This window comes from Zootoca vivipara, chromosome 12 (assembly GCF_963506605.1).
Source record: "Zootoca vivipara chromosome 12, rZooViv1.1, whole genome shotgun sequence".
Lineage (NCBI taxonomy): Eukaryota > Metazoa > Chordata > Lepidosauria > Squamata > Lacertidae > Zootoca > Zootoca vivipara.
Window position 1 is genome coordinate 21,265,409 of NC_083287.1, and position 19,397 is coordinate 21,284,805.

The window sequence follows — 19,397 nt, forward strand, 5'->3', positions numbered from 1 at the left end:
CATGACAAGTCGATAAAACCATGTTGTTTACATAAAGAAATACTAACTGATGTGCAGACATTTTGGATTCAGTCTCAAAAGTAGTGCCTGTAGTACATATAAGCATTTTTTTTCAGTTGTAGCACACATTGATTAAGGATATCTGCAGAAAGAATGTCTAGCCTTTTGCAAAATTTTAAAATGTGGATCTGTTCTACCAGGAGCACAGCAGTTTGCTGAGTTTCTAGCATTTCTAGCAGTTTGCTGAGTTTCTAGAACACATCTGGTTATGGATGTGGAATGATGCATGTGCCCCATGTGGCAGCCAGCACATAAACTTAAGCACTGGAATCCATGTGAACAGCCTTCTGCAGCTTTTGAGACTGGCCTGGGCATCATGATAACGAATTATTTGTAGTTAACTATATGGCCAGAGTGAGAGCTGGACCATAAAAAAGGCTGATTGCCGAAGAATTGGTGCTTTTGAATTATGGTGCTGGAGGAGACTCTTGAGAGTCCCATGGACTGCAAGAAGAACAAACCTATCCATTCTGAAGGAAATCAGCCCTGAGTGCTCACTGGAAGGACAGATCCTGACGCTGAGGCTCCAATACTTTGGCCACCTCATGAGAAGAGTAGACTCCCTGGAAAAGACCCTGATGTTGGGAAAGATTGAGGGCACAAGGAGAAGGGGACGGCAGAGGACGAGACAGTTGGACAGTGTTCTTGAAGCTATGAACATGAGTCTGACCAAACTGTGGGAGGCAGTGGAAGACAGGAGTGCCTGGCATGCTCTGGTCCATGGGGTCACAAAGCGTCAGACACAACTAAACGACTAAACAACAATATGCCCAAATGACAGTCAGCTGGAACAGTGTCTTAACTGTGTTTAATTATAACCCAGTACAGAGACTTTCAACATTTTTGAGTCCACGGCTCCCTTGACCAACTACATTCTTTCCGTAGCACCCTTGTGGGGCTCAGGAGCCCAGCCCCCTTGCCTGCAGAGTTCGCAGCCCCTCACCCTTTTTCGAACACCCTCCCTTGTGGAGTGTTCCCTCAGCCTCCTCTCCTCTCCCCTCTCCTTAGGAATCCTCCAGGCATCTGCAGCTGCCGCCCCTGGACTCTGAGCTGTCCCCCCCCACCCCAAAGAGAGATGCCTCCTCACCTGCCCCACAGGGGCCTGGGGAGCACCCCCCCGGCAAACTCCATAGGCACGATTTGCCTGGGGAGCTTGTAGCCAGGGCTGTTGCAGCAAACAGCTGTGTAAGCCTTTGGGAGGAAGAGGGCATCGGAGGAGGGAGGGAAGAAAACCACTGACCTAGTATCTATTAAAGGAAATGGGGACCTGGATCTTAATTTTAAGCATGTAATTGCGGTGAAGATGTACATTGTTGTACGATAAAATTTTTGGATAGGAGAGGGTTAATGGAGCCAGAAATAACAGTCCTAGCAAATCTGCCAGGCGTAATTTTGGATGGGAAAACCATGGATTAATAGCCCAGGATATGCAGGAGATGTGCCTCCATGGGAGCTGATGATTATACAATTGCTCTTAAAAACTCGATCTTCCCTCAAGTCTTCTCAACATGGAAAAAAAATAAGCCTTGGCCCCATGTCCCATTGAAGGATGGCATAATGTGAATGATGTAATATGTCACAGGAAAGGGAGCAAAGGGCAGACTGCAGTTTTTGAGTGCGACACAAAGGCAAAAGCAAAGAGAGGGCTGAGTTTTGGTGGATGTAAACTAAAAACAGCCGGGGGGGGGGCTGCCTCTCTGGATATGAGGTGTGGGGCAGTAGATCCGTTGGGAGTGTTAAGCTGTACCTCCACCTTTGCTCAAGCTGCATTTACTACCTGACTCCACAAACTGCCCTCCACTCGTGGAGCTGAAGGAACACATTTGTTGTCCTCAGTCCCAAAGTCCCTGCCGTGACATAGAGGAGCTAATGGCCACTCAGCCAAATGCAGCGAAGTCCCTCCTTGAGATCTTTTGTCCAGGGCAGGGGTCAGCACTCCCCATTCCTCCTCCACATGTTTGGAACATGGGGAAGGCAAATTCTGAAGGGGCTTTCATTAAAATGTTTACAGGATGTGGCTTGTGGTCCTTGTCTACTCTGAGAAATATTTTGTGTTGGGTCCGAGTGCCTTGTGAGACTCTACTATTTATTCTGGACCAGAGTTCAGCTGCACAGTGTTGAAACTTATTCTTGTCCTCCTTGATCAAAACAATAAGAGCCTCCTGCTGAGCAGTCCTTGGTAGCTGCTCTTGCTTGTATTAGCATGGTGAATCAGAAATAAATGAAGGGTGAATGTGGTTATATCCTTTAAGTGCCCAAAATAAAGAATTTGATACAGAGCTTTATTGAATGTGTTGATCCCGGAGAAGGCCAGAAACAAAGAAGGTAAGGCGATACCTGCAGACTAACCTATGGTGGTAAGAGCAATTAAAGGTATTATCTTACTGCCTTTGTGTACTCTCAAAATCCAGCAAACACAGACAAGTAAAGCTAGAACTAGACTTCAGGTATTATTATTATTATTTTGCCTGTAAAAGAGCCTCCAACTCTTTAAAGGCTGATTCCTCAAACAGAATTCAGAACTTCAGTTTTTAATTAATCAGGAAGAATTAACTAGTCACTGTTGTTGTTTTTAAAACACATTTTATTTTGTACCGTACTGTACTGTAGAAGAATAGTTTGGATGATATGCCACCTTGGCACCCTTAAATAATTTGAAATTATCAAGGACAGCCAACTTAGTTTAACAACTGAATTGAGGAGAAACAGGAAGTACCATAAACTACTGGGATGGGGACGCGGGTGGCGCTGTGGTCTAAATCATTGAGCCTCTTGGGCTTGCCAATCAGAAGGTCAGCAGTTTGAATCTGCACTACAGAGTGAGCTCTCGTTGCTCGGTCCCAGCTCCTGCCAACCTAGCATTTCGAAAGCACACCAGTGCAAGTAGATAAATAGGTACCACTGCGGCAGGAAGTTAAACGGCCTTTCTGTGTGCTCTGGCTTCCATCACAGTGTCCTGTTGCGCCAGAAGCGGTTTAGTCATGCTGGCCATGACTCGGAAAGCTGTCTCTGGACAAACACCGGCTCCCTCGGCCTGAAAGCGAGATGAGCGCTGCACCCCATAGTCGCCTTTGACTGGACTTAACCGTCCAGGGGTCCCTTACCTTTACCTTACCTTATACACTACAACGTGTTTGAATGTTTCATTATATTTTAGATTTCCTTATTTCAAATACTGCTGCTGCTGCTACTACTACTACTACTAATTTATTATTTGTACCCCACCCATCCGGCTGGGTTTCCCTAGCCACTCTGGGCGGCTTCCAACAAAGATTAAAATACATTAAAATGTCACACATTAAAAACTTCCCTAAACAGGGCTGCCTTCAGATGTTTTCTGACCAACTTTTTAAAAATGGCATTCTTCACGTTTTACAGGTGAATGAGATTTTTTAAACTTACAGTTTTACTTGCCCAGAAGACCATGCCACTATTATGCAGATCAACCAGAAACCTAATACTGTATATCTTGATCTACCTTCTCCCACCAGTCTTGTTTCTTCTGCTGTCAACCAAAACTGCAGAACAGAACTACACTAAACCTTACTTATTCCTGGTTTTTCCAGTTACAGTATTCATTTTAGACTAATTGCCTTTGAACTTGACTACATATATTGCTTCCCACTCAGCATTCTCTGATTCCAGGGACAGCAGTACTTCAATTCTGGTTTCTTTTGGTTAGTGTTTTGAAATATTTGCCCGTTTACAGATATACAAATAGAACAGGGGTCAAGGCAAGCAGCATTTCATTACTGGCAGCATATGCACTACCAACAGATTATTTTCCTTCCTTCCTTCTCATTATATGAATTTATATTTTATCCTTCAAATAAATGCCAATGCTGTTTTACAATACAAAACACCAACATATGCACTAGATGAATCTCATTAGGAAGAGTATCAGGGCACCACTTAAGCACTATAACATATTGCAGGGGGAGCTATAGAAGGACCTCAGATCAAACACTGGAGCCCTCACTGTATCCATGTGATGACATGTATACTGAGCATTCATCCTGTTTCACTTATTAAGCTTTCAGAGAGGCTAAATTATATATGGCCTTTTATTGAATTTTAATTCTGATTTCTTTACAGGAAGATTATGGAATAAGCATTCAACCTGATTTGCTTCTGAAGTGTTTAAACGTCCTCCTGTTAATAATTTGTTCAGCCTACAATTCTATGCATTTTCTTCACTTTCCTAACTACATAGGGACACAGGTAGCACTGTGGTCTAAAGTTAAACCACTGAGCCTTGGGCCTGCCGTTCAAAAGGTACCGTATGTGGTTCAAATCCCCGCGACGGGGTGAGCTCCCGTTGCTCGGTCCCAGCTCCTGCCAAGCTAGCAGTTCGATAGCACGCCAAAAAGTGCAAGTAGATTAATAGGTACCGCTCCAGCAGGAAGGTAAACAGCGTTTCTGTGCGCTGCTCTGGTGTCGGTGTTCCATTGCGTCAGAAGCGGCTTAGTCATGCTGGCTGCATGACCCGGAAAAACTGTCTGCGGAGCGGACAAACGTCGGCTCCCTCGGCCTGTAAAGCGAAGATGAGCGCGGCAACCCGAGTCGTTCGCAACTGGACTTAACTGTCAGGGGTCCCTTTACCTTTCTAACTACAGAAAACTTAGTTCCATAAAAGTGAGTTTGTTATAGTAGGGCAACAGAGCACTTTAATACACTTTTGACTGTGCAAACCTACATTTCCAGGCATGCACTTGAAGGCCTTCTGCAGATGCTCTCAGTCTATTTACATAATGTACTACAATTTCTCATGTGTTCAAAGGAGTTTACAGGAAATAAACTCTGTAAATCAGACAGGCAACCAAAGTTTTTCCAAGGTGCTTATAACATTGTTGCTGCTAAATATCACTCTAGTCCGCTACCCATTCCCAAATTTATTTCACATACTGTTTATGTATATATAAAGGTAAAGGTAAAGGGACCCCTGACTATTAGGTCCAGTCGTGACCGACTCTGGGGTTGCGCGCTCATCTCACATTATTGGCCGAGGGAGCCGGTGTATAGCTTCCAGGTCATGTGGCCAGCATGACAAAGCCGCGTCTGGCAAACCAGAGCAGCACATGGAAACGCCGTTTACCTTCCCGCTGTAGCGGTTCCTATTTATCTACTTGCATTTTGACGCGCTTTCGAACTGCTAGTTGGCAGGAGCTGGGACCAAGCAACAGGAGCTCACCCCATCACAGGGATTCGAACCGCTGACCTTCTGATCAGCAAGCCCTAGGCTCAGTGGTTTAACCCACAGCGCCACCTGGGTCCCTTATGTATACACACATCCAAATTTGGGTGGCTTTTACAATCCAGTTATCTCAGGATGAAGAAACCACCTTCCAAGAATTAGAATTATGAAAACATCCACCCAGCCATTTCCAACCTATACATCCTACCCACCAAATAAACATGATCACAATTCTCACATGATTTCAGCTCTCATAGGGAAGCCTGGCCACTTGCAACTTTAATAACCTATTTCGGCTAAGCTTTTTCATCCCGTGTGGAAGCATCAGTCACACGGGAACTTCTATCATCTTGTGCAGTTGCTAAAAAATACGTTCTCTTGGGAACCATAGTGAATTTTGACTGAGTTTCCATGAGTCGTGCTTTTAAAACCTTAACTAAGACCTATCGATTTCCAGCTAAGAAACCATGCACTAACGATAACGAATCAGCTGCAGAGGTATGAATCGGACTCTGCCTAAACCTGAATAGGGAGGCTGCAGGCAATAATAAATTATAAAGGATTCCAAGGTGAAGCCCAGTAAAGGGCGACACACCTCCGCCTTGCCCTCACTTAGCTCATCTCCCCAGCCCTCCTTCCCCTAGAAGCCACTGGCATAGCTTTCCCGCCCAGCGCGCGCACTCCGTTTCTCTCTTTCTCTGTGCCGACCCGCCCCTCTCCCTCACCTTCATTCCTGCCAATCACACGCGCACTCCCACCCGCACACACCAGCCTGCCTTCCAATCAGCCTCCGCCCTCACCGCGCCGCGCCCCGCGCCCAATAACCGCCGGCTTTTGGTGGTGAGTGACGGGCGTTGCGACCCTCATCGGGAGGGCATAGGGAGAAGAAAGGGGAGGGGCGGATCAAATCGACTCTCTCTCCGTGCCACATTATACCCTTTATTGAAAGGGCAAGACTGAAGGAGAGAGCTACTCTGTGTGTGTGGTTTTTTTTAGCGGACAGGAGTGGAAGAGGAGAGGGGGCGGGGCGAAGAGGTACCTTACGCTCACGCTCTCGCCCCCGCCCGGCTCCATCCGCGCGCCTCGCAGCAAAGGCAGCCGCCGTCGCCGCGCCAGGAGGCGGGGGCGTGGCCGTGGGCGTGGCCTACTGAGCACGGGCTGAGCGGCCCAGGCGCTGAGGAGGCGGGGCTGCCGAGGGAAGGAGTCGTTGGCGGCGGCGAGGAATAGCAGCGGCGGCCCGTGAGGAGGCGGGGTAGTAGCAGCGGCGGCGGCGGCGGCCTCGCCATGGTTTTCCTCAAACTACGCGAGCAGGTGGGTGCCTCAAGCGCGGCGGCGGCAGCAGCGGCCTTCCCCTCGCCGCCCTCAGCCATAACGTTTCCTGAGGGGGCGAGTCTGGCCGGCCGTTTCCCCCTCTTTGGTGAGGGTGACAGGCTGCGGGGCGGGAGAGGCACTATGGCGGCATTAGGGACGGACGGAGGTGGGTGGGGATGGCGTGGCCCCGCCGTGGCCTCCCCTCTCTCTCAAAGGCTTCCGGCGTGGTGGTGACAGGGTGCGTGTGTTGCTGAGGGAATACGGGCCGGAGGGCGTTGCTTCCCCCCTCCCCTCCCCCTCGTGCGCGCGTGTGTGGCGGCAGTGTGCGCGCCCGCCTGCTAGGAAACGGCGGGGGGAGTGGTGGTGGTGCTGCTGCTACCTCCTCCCCACTCCCTTTTCCCTTTACCTCCTGGCATCTCCTGGCTCCTCCCCCACCTCCTTTCCCAGGTTACTCTGTGGCTTAGGCCTAACAGGTGGCAGCGAGTCGTTTTTCCTCTCCATCCCCCCCTCCACCGCCACATTTCTCCTCCTTTCCCGGTATCCTCGTGTGCTGAGAGTCCCCCCCCCCCAACAGGCACATGCACGCACGCCCCCTTTATTATGCCGTACGGTTCCGCTCGCCTGCTCCCTGCACACACACACACGGTGTATAAAGGTGCAAGCAGACAACACACACATATCTATATCTATAAATGCATTTCGGCGTTCTGTGCTTGCACCTTTATGTACTCCTCTGCAGGCGGCTGCGCAGATTGGACAAAGTGGTACCCCTTTGCCCTACATGGCCATGGCTGAAACTGCTGGGAGCACTAGGAAGAGCTCTGGTGGGTCTCAGAGCAAAGGTCCACCTAGAGGTGTCCCCCCCCCCCGGGTTCCAGTTGGGGCCAACTAGGGGTCTCTGGGAATGCTGCTAATGGGAGCTTGTTCTATTTCTGACATAAAAAAGGGTTTCTTCCATCCCAGTGTCTGATATTGGAGGACCCCACCAGAAGGAACCATTTAACTTAACATAGACAGTCTGCTATCACTTGGTGTTGTACATGTATCTAAGGGCTCAAATAACATACTGGCATGCCTTCCAGCCTGATCTATTTAAAATGATACTCATCCTTCTCTCTAGCACTCATGCCCTTAACTCTCTCATATCCCAGTGCATTTTAATGCAGTGCTAGCATAGCAATGCATACACTTTTTTAATGACATTCGTGGCCCATTGCTCAAAGGCCTCGATTTGGTGTGGCTTACAAAGGCCTGTTTCATTTTGTTTTCATCGCAACCCCCTGAGAGAGATCTGTCTGGCTAAAATATAGTGACTTGTGCTGTCTACACATGATACCTTTAAAACTTTCAAAGAATTTTCAGTAGTTTAAGGGCTGGTGGGAATTCTTTGAGGGTAGTAGTGTGCTTTGAATGTGCTTTAAAGATATACTGTGTGTACACAGCCTTGGCTATTCTGTGTGAGTTTTGTGGATGAGCAGAGATTTGAACCCAGTCTTCCCTGTTGCCAAGCCAGCATTAATCACCACACTCACTTCTACCACAACAGCCATATCTGCTTCTATAGTTTCCATTTGTAGAACAATATAATTCTATATTCATTTCCTTAGCTGATGTATGAAGGTCAGAAAGATCCAAATTCTGCAGTGTTTAAATGTTTGCTTGTATTTCTCTGCCTCACATTAATGTACCTTTTGTAAAGTTTTTTCCTCAGAATTTCTTTGCTAGTGGGAAACGTTGGCTTGGGTTTTTTCTTGTTAGATTTTAGACTCTTATCTAGATAGATTTGCTACATAGCAAAGATTTTCATTTATCACAGCCATGCTTTTACTGCATATCTCACCGCCTCCTTTTCTGGCCTTGACTTGTTGAATGTTGGCTTGCCTATTCAAAGTTGTTACAGCCTTTTGGCTTGATTGCTATATTGTCTTTTAATCTGTAAAATACATGTTTGTAGTATACTAGGGCTCTTTCTAACACTATTTGGCTGATGAACAATTGCTTATAATATTCCAATATCTGCTTAATGGTAGGTTTTTGACTTGCTGTTTATAATCCCTCCCACTGTTGTGCAATACACATCCTTACTCATAGGCATGAGAAGTACTTCAAATATGGAAAAGCTCCATTGCACACTATGTCTACTCATTCCTTCACTGTGTTCTTATTAGCTAAAATCTTGCATATATATTTATGGATTTAGAAACCTAAATCTATTTTCATTTTAATGTGCCAATGTAGTGGTAGTGGAAGAATTGGTCCCATTTGGGCAGGGGGTGGGATAGAAAATGTATCAAATTATACATGAGGTCAGTATAGATTTTAGGCTAATAACTTCATATATTGAATACTGTAATGCGAGCTTTGGAGGTTCAGTGGTGCAGGTAATCAAACCCTGAGGAATGGGAGGAGCTTGGGGAGTTCGATCTGAGTTACCTTCCAGACACTCCCCCCATAACTTTTCCAGCTGGTGAGCCGCCACTGGCACTTCTTCCTGTTATATAGGAGCCTTCGTTCCCCTCCACAGGAAGCAACTTGACTAAATCTGATGCTGTGCTGGCACCCGCCCTGCCTCTGCCTCTACCACTAGGACATGAGAGGCCAGCATGCGCAAACCTCACTTTGCCAGCCCACTAAAAGGAGTGCCTATTTGCTTGGGACTCCAGTTGCCTTCCACACTACATTCTGTGCTCAGCTCGTCCTTCAAAAGAAAGGTGCAGGGGCATGTGGCTTGCTGGTTCAGCATCTTAGCCTGCAAACTAGCCATGCCTTTGACCTCTCATGTAACTTCTAATCCTTGCAATTTATGACGCGTCTTCTTTACCATTCTAATCTGAATGCCTTTGGCAAAACTGGAGTCATGAGTTCTAGCTCTCAATCGGATGGGGAGAGCCCAGGACAAATGCATAGTACAGTGGTACCTCTGGTTACAAACATCTCGGTTTACAGACTCCGCTAACCTGGAAGTAGTACCTCGAGTTAAGAACTTTGCCCTGGGATGAGTTTCAGAAATAGTGTGGCGGCGGCGCAGCAGCAGTGGGAGGCCTCATTAGCTAAAGTGGTACCTCAGGTTAAGAATGGTTTCAGGTTAAGAACGGACCTCCGGAACGAATTAAGTTCATAACCAGAGATACCACTGTATTGTACTTCCTGAAGTTGTTCCTTTCACAAAAAGGCAAACATTAAACATTATGATGGAAGAAACCACCTGAAGTGCTGTTAAGGTACTTTGTGATTGGAACTGCAAAATTCCTGGTATGAAATGGGTATTGGAACTTGTTAACATAGTGTAGGTGTAGTTCTTTCTTGGAAGAGTTGACTTACACACTGGACAATGGGTTTAATTGAAAGTAGCACTAAGAAGATTGCTCTGTCCGCACAAGTATTTCTGCTCCCTGATGGAATTATCTTCCTTCTCTCCCTGCATCCTGACCCCTTAGAGCCGATTTGAGGGGTGCAAGGGAGGAGTTGTCAGGGGGTGGCCCTGTTGCACTAGTGGGACTTGTTTCACTGGCACCAGCTAGCACAAGTATTTAGTTGAATATAGTTGAATTATATATTTAAATAATTTGTAAACTGCCCACTAGTCAACAATACAAAAAATAAAAAAAGGTTTGTAAAGGTGCAGTAGCCTTGGGAGGAAATGAATGTGGCAACTGTACAGAGGAATGGTTGGGTGCATACTATCCATTGTTCCTGGTCTGTGTTGCACTGGGAATCTTGTTGAAGAGCTGCCTCAAAAGAGCCTAAAAATACACAGGAACTGTAATACATAATGCTTGCCAGCTCCATAGGTGGTAATGAGCAACTGAGAGAAAGTGGTTCCAGCTCAGTTCTTATTCCTCAGCCATATTCTCCACACTCTTCTTCTGTTAGGAGAAGGACGGAGGGTTGAGAAAAGGGTCACTCAACTCGAGGAATTGCAAGGCAGTGCTGCTTGCACTTTTTGTTTATGCTCTGTGTGTCCAGTTTGTGATGCTATAGGTAAAAAGTTGGAGTGGTGAGCCAGGTGTTCATTAATAATGAGCTGATCTGCATGTCCCCACATAGGCATGAGCCCCACCTCCTTTTTTATTAATGGTTAAAAGTGAAGTGCCTGCCAGTCAGGGCCAGCCTTTCTACTTAATGCATACTGAACATAGAGGCCCCGAACTTCCTATGGAAGGAGGAAGGTTTGACTAGTCAGTGCTATTTTTAATAAGAAGTTGATAATGAGATGTGATGATGATGCTTGCATTTATAGCAGTCTTCATTTGAACCTTTGCATCCCTAGAGCAGAATAAGAAAGTCAGTTTGTGTCTTGGGGCCCTGGGAAAGTGTATCTGTCTATAAGCAGGGCTTTTCTTTGCAGCTGGAACTCACCAGAACTCAGTTCCAGCACCTCTCCGGCACCATTGCTATTATAAGAGAACAAGGGAGGCATTCATGGTGAGTTCCAGCACCTCTTTTTATAGAAAAATAGCACTGCCTATTAGGGTTCTATACTTATACAGGCTGGCGACCATTTTGTATACGCTTGATTGGTGTGCTACTGGTGGAATGGGGAGTTTTTGGCTTCGGAATAGGGTTGGAACGGGGCGGGCGCAGGGTAGGCTTATGGTAGGTTTATATGTGCTCCACTAATGCATATGATGATCCGGAATGCAACTCCTATGCAAACGGGGAGATGCATGTACAGTACGTATAGTAATTTTCTAGCTTGCACTTCATCACTGATCTTAGAGGGACTTACAAATGATTAAAAAAACCTCTAAGCTCTTAAACAAGTCAGTATAACCTCTGAAAATATATATTATACAGTGCTTAATTGCTGAGGGATTAACTGAGTTCTGTTATCATATAAAAGCATGGATGAATAGGAACATTTTCAGTTGGTGTCAAAAAACAATGTGAGCAGTATGTTATATTCTGAGGCTCAGCTTATGCAAAATGCTCTGTCGTCAGGGGCCCTTTCCTCATCTTTCCTATTACCAGTATTCTACCTCTTGTGCTCTTGGTGCAAAAGGAGGTCAGACTGATACATGCATCCTTATAATTTTAGCTATGTATTCCGTGGCAGGTGTTAATATGTTGGCAGTAGTCTGACATGATTGTCTGCAGGATAAGTTAGAATCCTGTACTGTTGGCTGTAGAAGTAGAGTGGGAGGAAATGGGACCAGTGTTTGCTTTCTTGAAATGTAGCTGACGGACTTGCAAGAAACTTTAATTTAATTAAACTTTAAGTTTAAATGTAAACTTTAGTTGTGCTTTCTATATACTAGTTATATATTTGTATGGACTGGGAGTTGATTTGTGTTGATCTTTGAAAGCATAGAAGCAGTTGATGCATAAACTCTAGAATTCAGGGGGCTGAGAATTTCTGTTTTGGGTGGTTTCATGCTCCATTGTTATGCTTCAAGTTCTCTTTCCCTTCCCACATTCAGTCTGCAGCAGGGGTGTCAAACATAAATGTGTTGCAAGACTAAATTCCTTGCTCAGGAGCTACACCCAGAATTTTGCAACAGAAATATCAGTTTTACCTGCTTCCAACCAATTAGACATTTTTCTTCAAATAAACACTAAAAAGACTTCTTGCTTCTTATAGCATGAATACATTTATAGCATGAATACAAGCAAAATGTGTGTATATAAACAGAATTGTCTTGCTTTGTCCTCAAGAATTAAGCTGCCTTGAAGATCAAATATTTTCCACCCATCATCCCACAAAAGTTAGGCTTCTGTCAATGATATGTGAGATATGAGTATTCATACTCATATTCCACATCCCCAGATTATCACCAGCACTTAGGTTTAGAATAGGGGTCAGCAAGGGTTACCTGGCAGGGGCCAGATAACTCCCACGGAGATCCTCCGTGGGCTGGACTGGCACAGCGCAATGCTGGAAATCGCTTCTGCGCATGCCCAGACACCAAAATTTGTGCCTGTGCAGAAGTAATTTTCTGTGTCTGGACATGCACAGAAGCGATTTCTGGCGCTGTGGACATGCGCAGACGCAATTTCTGGCGTTGGCATGCGCAGAAGCAATTTCCTGAGCCGCAGAAGAGAATCCCTGCGCTGTGCCAGTTTAGTGCAGCGCGCGGGGACTCGCCGGGTGGGCGGCTCGGTTCGGGGGCAGCTCATGGGTCGGTTAAGCAATCCTCATGGGCCATAGGTTGCCAACCTCTGGTTTAGAAGATTACAGTAAGTAGAACTCAAAATTGGCAGAATTCCCCTGACAGGGCTATGCTTTGCCCCATGCCTTCCTCACTTGCCTTAGGATTTTTTGCAGTAGGACACCCCCTTGTACTGCTAGGTTCTGTATGCCATGGATGGTGTATGCAATGGCCTGATCTGGTTTTCCTTGGTGGCCAGACCCAATCTTTCACTGGTGGCAGCACTGCCACTTGGGAGATAAAGTATGCAGAGCTCCAGCAATTGTGATTTCTCATATTTGACACTGAGCAAAGGGGTTTCCATTCTCTCCACCCAGTCCAACAGCATAGTGGGTATGCAAATGTACCCTCCCCCATCTAACTGATCATCTAATAAATGGGAGAGGGAGCAATTGTCTTTCTAATCACAACAATTTTTCTCCCTGCCACTGCCTCCTGGATTTCTGTAGGGTAGAATTGTAGTGTTGGAAGGGACCAACTCCCTGACCATCCACCCTCTGCTTAAAAACCTCCAAGGAAGGAATGTCTGCCACCTCTTGTGAGACTGTTGCACAGTCAAACAGCTGTTACTGTCAGAAAGTTGTTCTGGTGTTTAGTCAGAATCTCCTTTCTTGTAACATGGATCTATTGGTCCTAGCCTTCGGAGAAGAGATAACAAGCTTGCTCCATGCTCCATGTGATAGCCCTTTAGATGGCTATCCTATTGCTCTCAGTCTCCTCTTTAATAGGCTCACGAGGGGAAGAGATCAAAAGCTTCCAATTTTGGTTTTGAATGAACATTGTTGCATAATACATTCAAACTTGGAAACAATGGTTTATTCTAACTGGTTATTGCAAGAAAACCAGGATGAAGTATTAGTTTCAGTTGCACAGACAGTTGCAATAAACTACAGTTTTATTAACTGGGGGCATGTGAGCCCCAGGTTTACTGTGGCAGGTCTGCTAATGCTAACCATAGTTGGTGATCCTTTTTTCCTGTTGGTGATATCTGTTTCTGTTGGTGGCATCCTCTTGGTGGTAATCTGTTTGGGGCTGTTTGCTGGTAGTGAATGGGATTGCTGCCAGGTGTAGGCATGGCCTGAGCCAAACATGGGTAGAGTCATCCATTTTCTCTCTTATGCTCCTCACCATGCAGGCTGCTCAGAGTGGAACAGATTGCTTTTATAGTCGGTCTGAACTAATTACTTGGAATGGAATTGCCCTCTTTCCATGATTCCATCCATTTTGCTTTCCCATTCTTTCCTTTGTGAGTTTTTGTTAGCATAATGAAACAAGGTTACAGGTTGTACACCCGAGTGCTAAACCATGATCTGAACTGGGCCACTATGTCATTAGCCCATTTGTACCGGGACATCTTCAATTGGTCACAGTTTGCCAATAGCCAGGTGCAAAATGCCCCTGTCTAAAATTTTGAACACCTGTCTAAAATCTATGTGTAACTGTGGAGTGGGATCATCCAGTGTTTGGGACTGCTTTGTTTTCAGTATGCTGATGGCATTCAGCTCTATCTCTCCTTTTAATCTTCAGACAGTGAGTCAGTGGATGTGTTGAATTGTTGCCTGGCTTCATTAGTGGACTGGATGAAGGCCAGTTAATTGAAGCTCAATCCAGACAAGACAAATATGCTGTTAGTAGCTGGTTCTTCTTACTAGATGAGGTTGTGCTCCCCTGAAGGAGCAGGTTTGTAGGTTGTGGGTTCTCCAGGATCTTATCACTGCTTTCTATCCCTTAATCATGAGGATGCTGGCCTGGTATGCATTACCAAGATAGGGGAGCATATCTTACCCAGCAGCATTAACCCAGGCTTAGAGGGTCTGGGAGACAGGGCTGCTGTGAGTGCTCTGATGAGGACTTTTGGTGGTTCCCCATACCCACTGAGATTAAGCTGGCCATCAGAAAGGACCATTTGTTTAGTGTGGCAGACCCTGCCCTGTGGAACTCCCTGCCAGCAGCAGTTGGTCAGTGACAGCCATCCTTGCTTTCATTAAGACGTCTCTGGAAGACTTTCATGTTTGGAAAGCCCTTTGCAACATGAACTTTCTTTTTAATCCTGTCATAATTTATTGATGTTTTAAATTATGCTTATGGATATCATTTTTGATGTTGTATTCCACCTTGCTATATTTTTTAATGAAAATGTGGCTTGTAAATTCACACACACACACTAAAAACAACAACACAAACTTTGGACTTGAGGGCATGCTTTTTCTGCTTTAGAGCACCTTTGCCTTCAAACTATGTCTGCTTCAATGTATGCTTAATTAGTCAAGGTAACCATGAGAATTAATCTTATGTAGCATGCCTATTGTTGAAAGTCACAACACTTATGGTCTTTCTATTAAGCTTTAGCTGTGGTAATATGATACTTACACATTCTAACCTTGGCAAGTGGAACAGAGCCAATCCAGATTTTCTGCCTGCTCGAGAAACTTGTTTTTTTTTACTTATACAAAACCACCACCAACAATTTTGAGGGCCTCTCCCTCTTCACACATTATGTTTTTCAAGTTGTGCTTTTAAAATGTGCTCATGACCAAAATTTGTATGTGTTTATATGTAGCTGTGTATAGGATACTGGTACAGTCTAGGGAACAGAGATCATATCCTATTTGGTTTCAGCGGGCTTATGGCATGCTGGATTTCTGAGCTCTACCCCCTTTTTAAAATGGTTAGAGCTTTTTGGCCTCACTTACATTCCATTGAAATCATTGTGGGAAGTTAAATCATGACTAATTTAAGTCCCACTGATTTCATTGAACTACGATAAGTACAGCTTAGTCTGGAGCTAGTCCTTTATCTGCTGTGTGCTTTCTTTCTGTTTTTATTTTTAATCTTGCTATTTCTGTTTTTAAATTGCATTGATTGAGCACCATCTTGGGCATTCTCACCTTGATGCCATGTTAAATTTCAATTTGCATAATATATGGTGATTGTAATGTTTTCCTGTTGTAGATAACCTGTATTACATTCCAAAAGTTTGAGTTTTAGCTTTAGTTGGTAACAGTATTAAGTTATTTAAATTTTATTCACATTGCAATAATTGTATGCTGCTTTACATTACTATACATAGGTTAACACCTCCTTCATTGCAGTAAATTCAATACATATGGCATAATTTGTCTTTTTTGTTGTTGCATCATACAGAATGTATTTGTATTTATTGATAATGCTTGATTCTAAATGGTAGTAATTATAAAAGAAGCTTTTCTTGTCCCTTTTCAATATGGCTTTTATGTAGCTATTTTAACTGGAGAGTCAAACCAATGAATGCTTTTGTTTGGTTCCAATTTGATTTTGAGTGAAGTTGCTGTGATTCAAAGCAGTAAGGGTTTCAGCGGCTAGTTCAGAACACTTCTGGAGCTGGCTGAGTCTAGTTCACATAGGAAAGTAAATACAATTCACACTACAATGCTAATTCACTAAGTGGAGTGGTACAATTAGTTGAAAGCCATAACCGACAAGTACTTTGAAGCATGCATTAAAAAACCTAGAACATCCAGTATCATATTCATAACATGCTCTTATTTTGTACTATTTAATTGCAGTAGATTGCATATTTATTTTGCTTCCTGCTTCACAACCCTTTAAGAAGACAGAATATAAGCCAAGACAAAGACCAAAATATTTGAAAAACTGTACCTTCCTTATTCATTCTGGATGGGGCAGTGAATGTGCTACTTAAAAAAAAAAGTTGAACCGCTTTTTAAGAAAAAGGGTACAAGTTCCACAAACTTTCAAATAGTCTTCACATTCAGGAAAAAGCAGTGGTTTAATGCGGTCTTTCCTGCCACATAAGAACACCTTTGTTTGCATAAGGTTTGGTTCTATCATGATACAAAAAACTTTTAAAAGAGTAGAGGTATGTGTAGTTATTTGCTTCAGATGCAGTTCACATAAGGGTAAATTAAAGACTGTGTCAATATTGGTTTGTGCTGTATATATCCTGGAGAGCTTCATAAACATGCAGTTGCCAGTGACATCGCTATTTTAGCCTAGTGACCATTTGCTTGAGCACATTGTAAGGTAAGAACAGATATTGTCTCCTGAAAACAACAAGATGACTTACTAGTGAGCAGGGTGGATTTGATTTAAATCAAATCGATTTAAATCATGATTTAAATCACTAGTCAGTAAGACTCTATATACCGTATATTCCGGCGTATAAGACAACTGGGTGTATAAGACGACCCCCATCTTTTCCAGTTAAAATACAGAGTTTGGGATATACTCGCCGTATAAGAAATACGACCCGGCGTATAAGACGACCCCCGACTTTTGAGAAGGTTTTCCTGGGTTAAAAAGTAGTCTTATACGCAGGAATATACAGTGTTACCCGTTTCCCCCCCTTTTTAAGACACTGTCTTATAACTTTTTTCCCTCAAAAAAAACACAGGGTGGCTTACTTTCGGTGGGATATCTTATTTTTTATTACCGGTACAGTTTTTACAGCTCAGGGCGCTGGCTCAGGGCGCTGCTGGGCTCTCTTGAGTGCTCGACGCTGCAGCAGCCACCGGTTCTGGGTGGTGGGGCGGCAGGCGTCCTTGGCCGGACCAGGCAAAGTCCGCTGGCTCAGGCGCTCCGCCCGCCGCTGCAGGGCGCTCCAAGCTCCTTGGCCGGGCCAGGCAAGGAAGAAGCAGTGAGCCCAGTGGTGGCGGCAAGCACAGAAGTGGCAGGGATGGTGGTGGATGAGAAGGCGGAGTGCGGGGATGCAGCCATCAAGGCAGGAGCGCGATCAGCTGTTAAGCGGAGCTCTTGGAGCGCCGCTTCACAGCTGATCGCGCTCCTGCAGTGCTGGCCGCATGGAGTGACTCTGTGAGTGGAGGTGCCTGTGGGGGTTGGTTTCCGCGGCGCAGAAGTATGGCTTATTTTGGGGGTATGTCTTATATTTCTCAAATGCTTAAAAACTCTGCCATGGCTTACTTTATGACTATGTATTAAAAAAGGGGAAACGGGGTGTGTGTGTGTGTGTGTGTGTGTGTGTGTGTGTGTGTGTGTATGTATGTATGTATATGTGTATATATATATGTGTGTGTGTGTGTGTGTGTGTGTGTGTGTGTGTGTATGTGTGTGTATGTATATATATATATGGTATATAGAGTCTTACTGACTAGTGATTTAAATCAAATCCACCCTGCTCACTAGTACAGAAAGACTCATTCTTGCTGGTATAATCTTAATATTTACAACCAGATGAATGTTTCATTTTTGGAATAATAAATTTGCAGAATAGTTTTTACAGTTATATCAAAAATTACAGATTTGGTTATACTATTAGAAATACATTGACAGATTATGAAATTATTGAGAGGTTTATTAAGTTAACTGCTTATATTTGGGCAACTTTTCTGCTGTACTTTATTGGAAGGAGAAAAAAATAATTTCCTTAACAATTTATTTAACTAAAACAATAACATTATAGCATATGTATCCATGTTTGTTAACTGATGTGGTTATTTTTTGTTTTTTATTTTAAACAAACCTTAGACTGAGTTTTGGCACACATGAAAAAACTTAAAACAAATCCTTATTTCCTGATGAATAGCCTTTGGACCAGGGGTCTGCAAACTAAGGCACGTAGACCGCATGTGGCCCGTCGGGCTCGTTAATCCAGCCCGCAGACCTTGCATACTCTGCTGCCTGCTTGGTCAGTCCCCGCGCTAAACTGGTGCGGCATGGAGGCCTCGCTGCGCAGGGACTGACTTCCACAACGCGGCTTCTGATTGGCTGCAGGAAGCTCCTGCAGCTAATCAGAAGCTGCGGACGCCTCTGGGCAGCTGGCGACGCTGGTGCGGCCTCTGCCTCCCGCTCGGCTCTTCCCGCTTGCCGCTTCTTCCCGCTCGGCCGCCTCAGCAGCAAGGAAGGGGCGGCACTCAGGGGCACCCAGGGGCGGTACCCAGAGTGGGAGGAAGTGACCGAGCGGAAAGAGCTGAGCAGGAGGAAGCGGCGGCGGTGAGGAGGCTGCCTCTGTTGCCCAGGCCAGTGGCATGGGTTCTGTGCCCCGCTGAGACAGAGGGCGACGCTGACAATCCCGAAGATGAGGTGGCGGCGGCAGTGGTGTGAGTGGCATTAGCGGAGGGGGGGTTCCTTTTGGGATTTGGGGTATAGAATTTTTTAAAATAACAACATTTCCGTGTGCTGCTCTTGTTCGCCAGAAGCAGCTTTGTCATGCTGGCCACATGACCTGGAAGCTGTATGCCGGCTCCCTCGGCCAATAACGCGAGATGAGCGCCGCAATCCCAGAGTCGGTCACGACTGGACCTAATGGTCAGGGGTCCCTTTACCTTTAATAGAAAACTATATTTAGAAAGATTTTCCCTCCAAAAGTGTTTTATTTTAAAAAATCCAATTTAAATTAAAAAATTGGATTTAAATAAAAAATTGGATTTAAATAAAAATATATATGTTGTTGTTGTTGTTTTTATAAAAAAATAGCATTGATTTTTATCCACCCTGCTAATGAGTGCTTCTGAAACTTTATTGTGATGTTTCGGAAAAGATCCTGCTCTTCCCTTGAGCTCTCCATGTGGGAAGGAAGATAGGGTTGGCAGAAGCCACAGATAACAGCTAATTAGTAAATTCAACCACTGTTTGCTCTTGCCCAGGGTTCGCTGACACATATATTCACTTATGTATAAGTGAATGCTGGCATAGATATAGGATGGAAATATGTGCAGGTTATCTCC

General features: G+C 44.8%; 1 protein-coding gene across 1 annotated transcript in view; it reads left to right on the forward strand.

Moving 5' to 3' along the window:
* Positions 1 to 6,222: 6,222 nt before the first annotated feature.
* ANKRD28 (ankyrin repeat domain 28) overlaps positions 6,223 to 19,397 on the forward strand; it is a 93,598-nt gene continuing 80,423 nt past the window's right edge. The window contains exon 1 of the mRNA XM_035130377.2: positions 6,223 to 6,565. Coding sequence (XP_034986268.1) covers positions 6,539 to 6,565 — 27 coding nt within the window. The 5' untranslated portion in view covers positions 6,223 to 6,538. The remainder of the gene's footprint in view (positions 6,566 to 19,397) is intronic.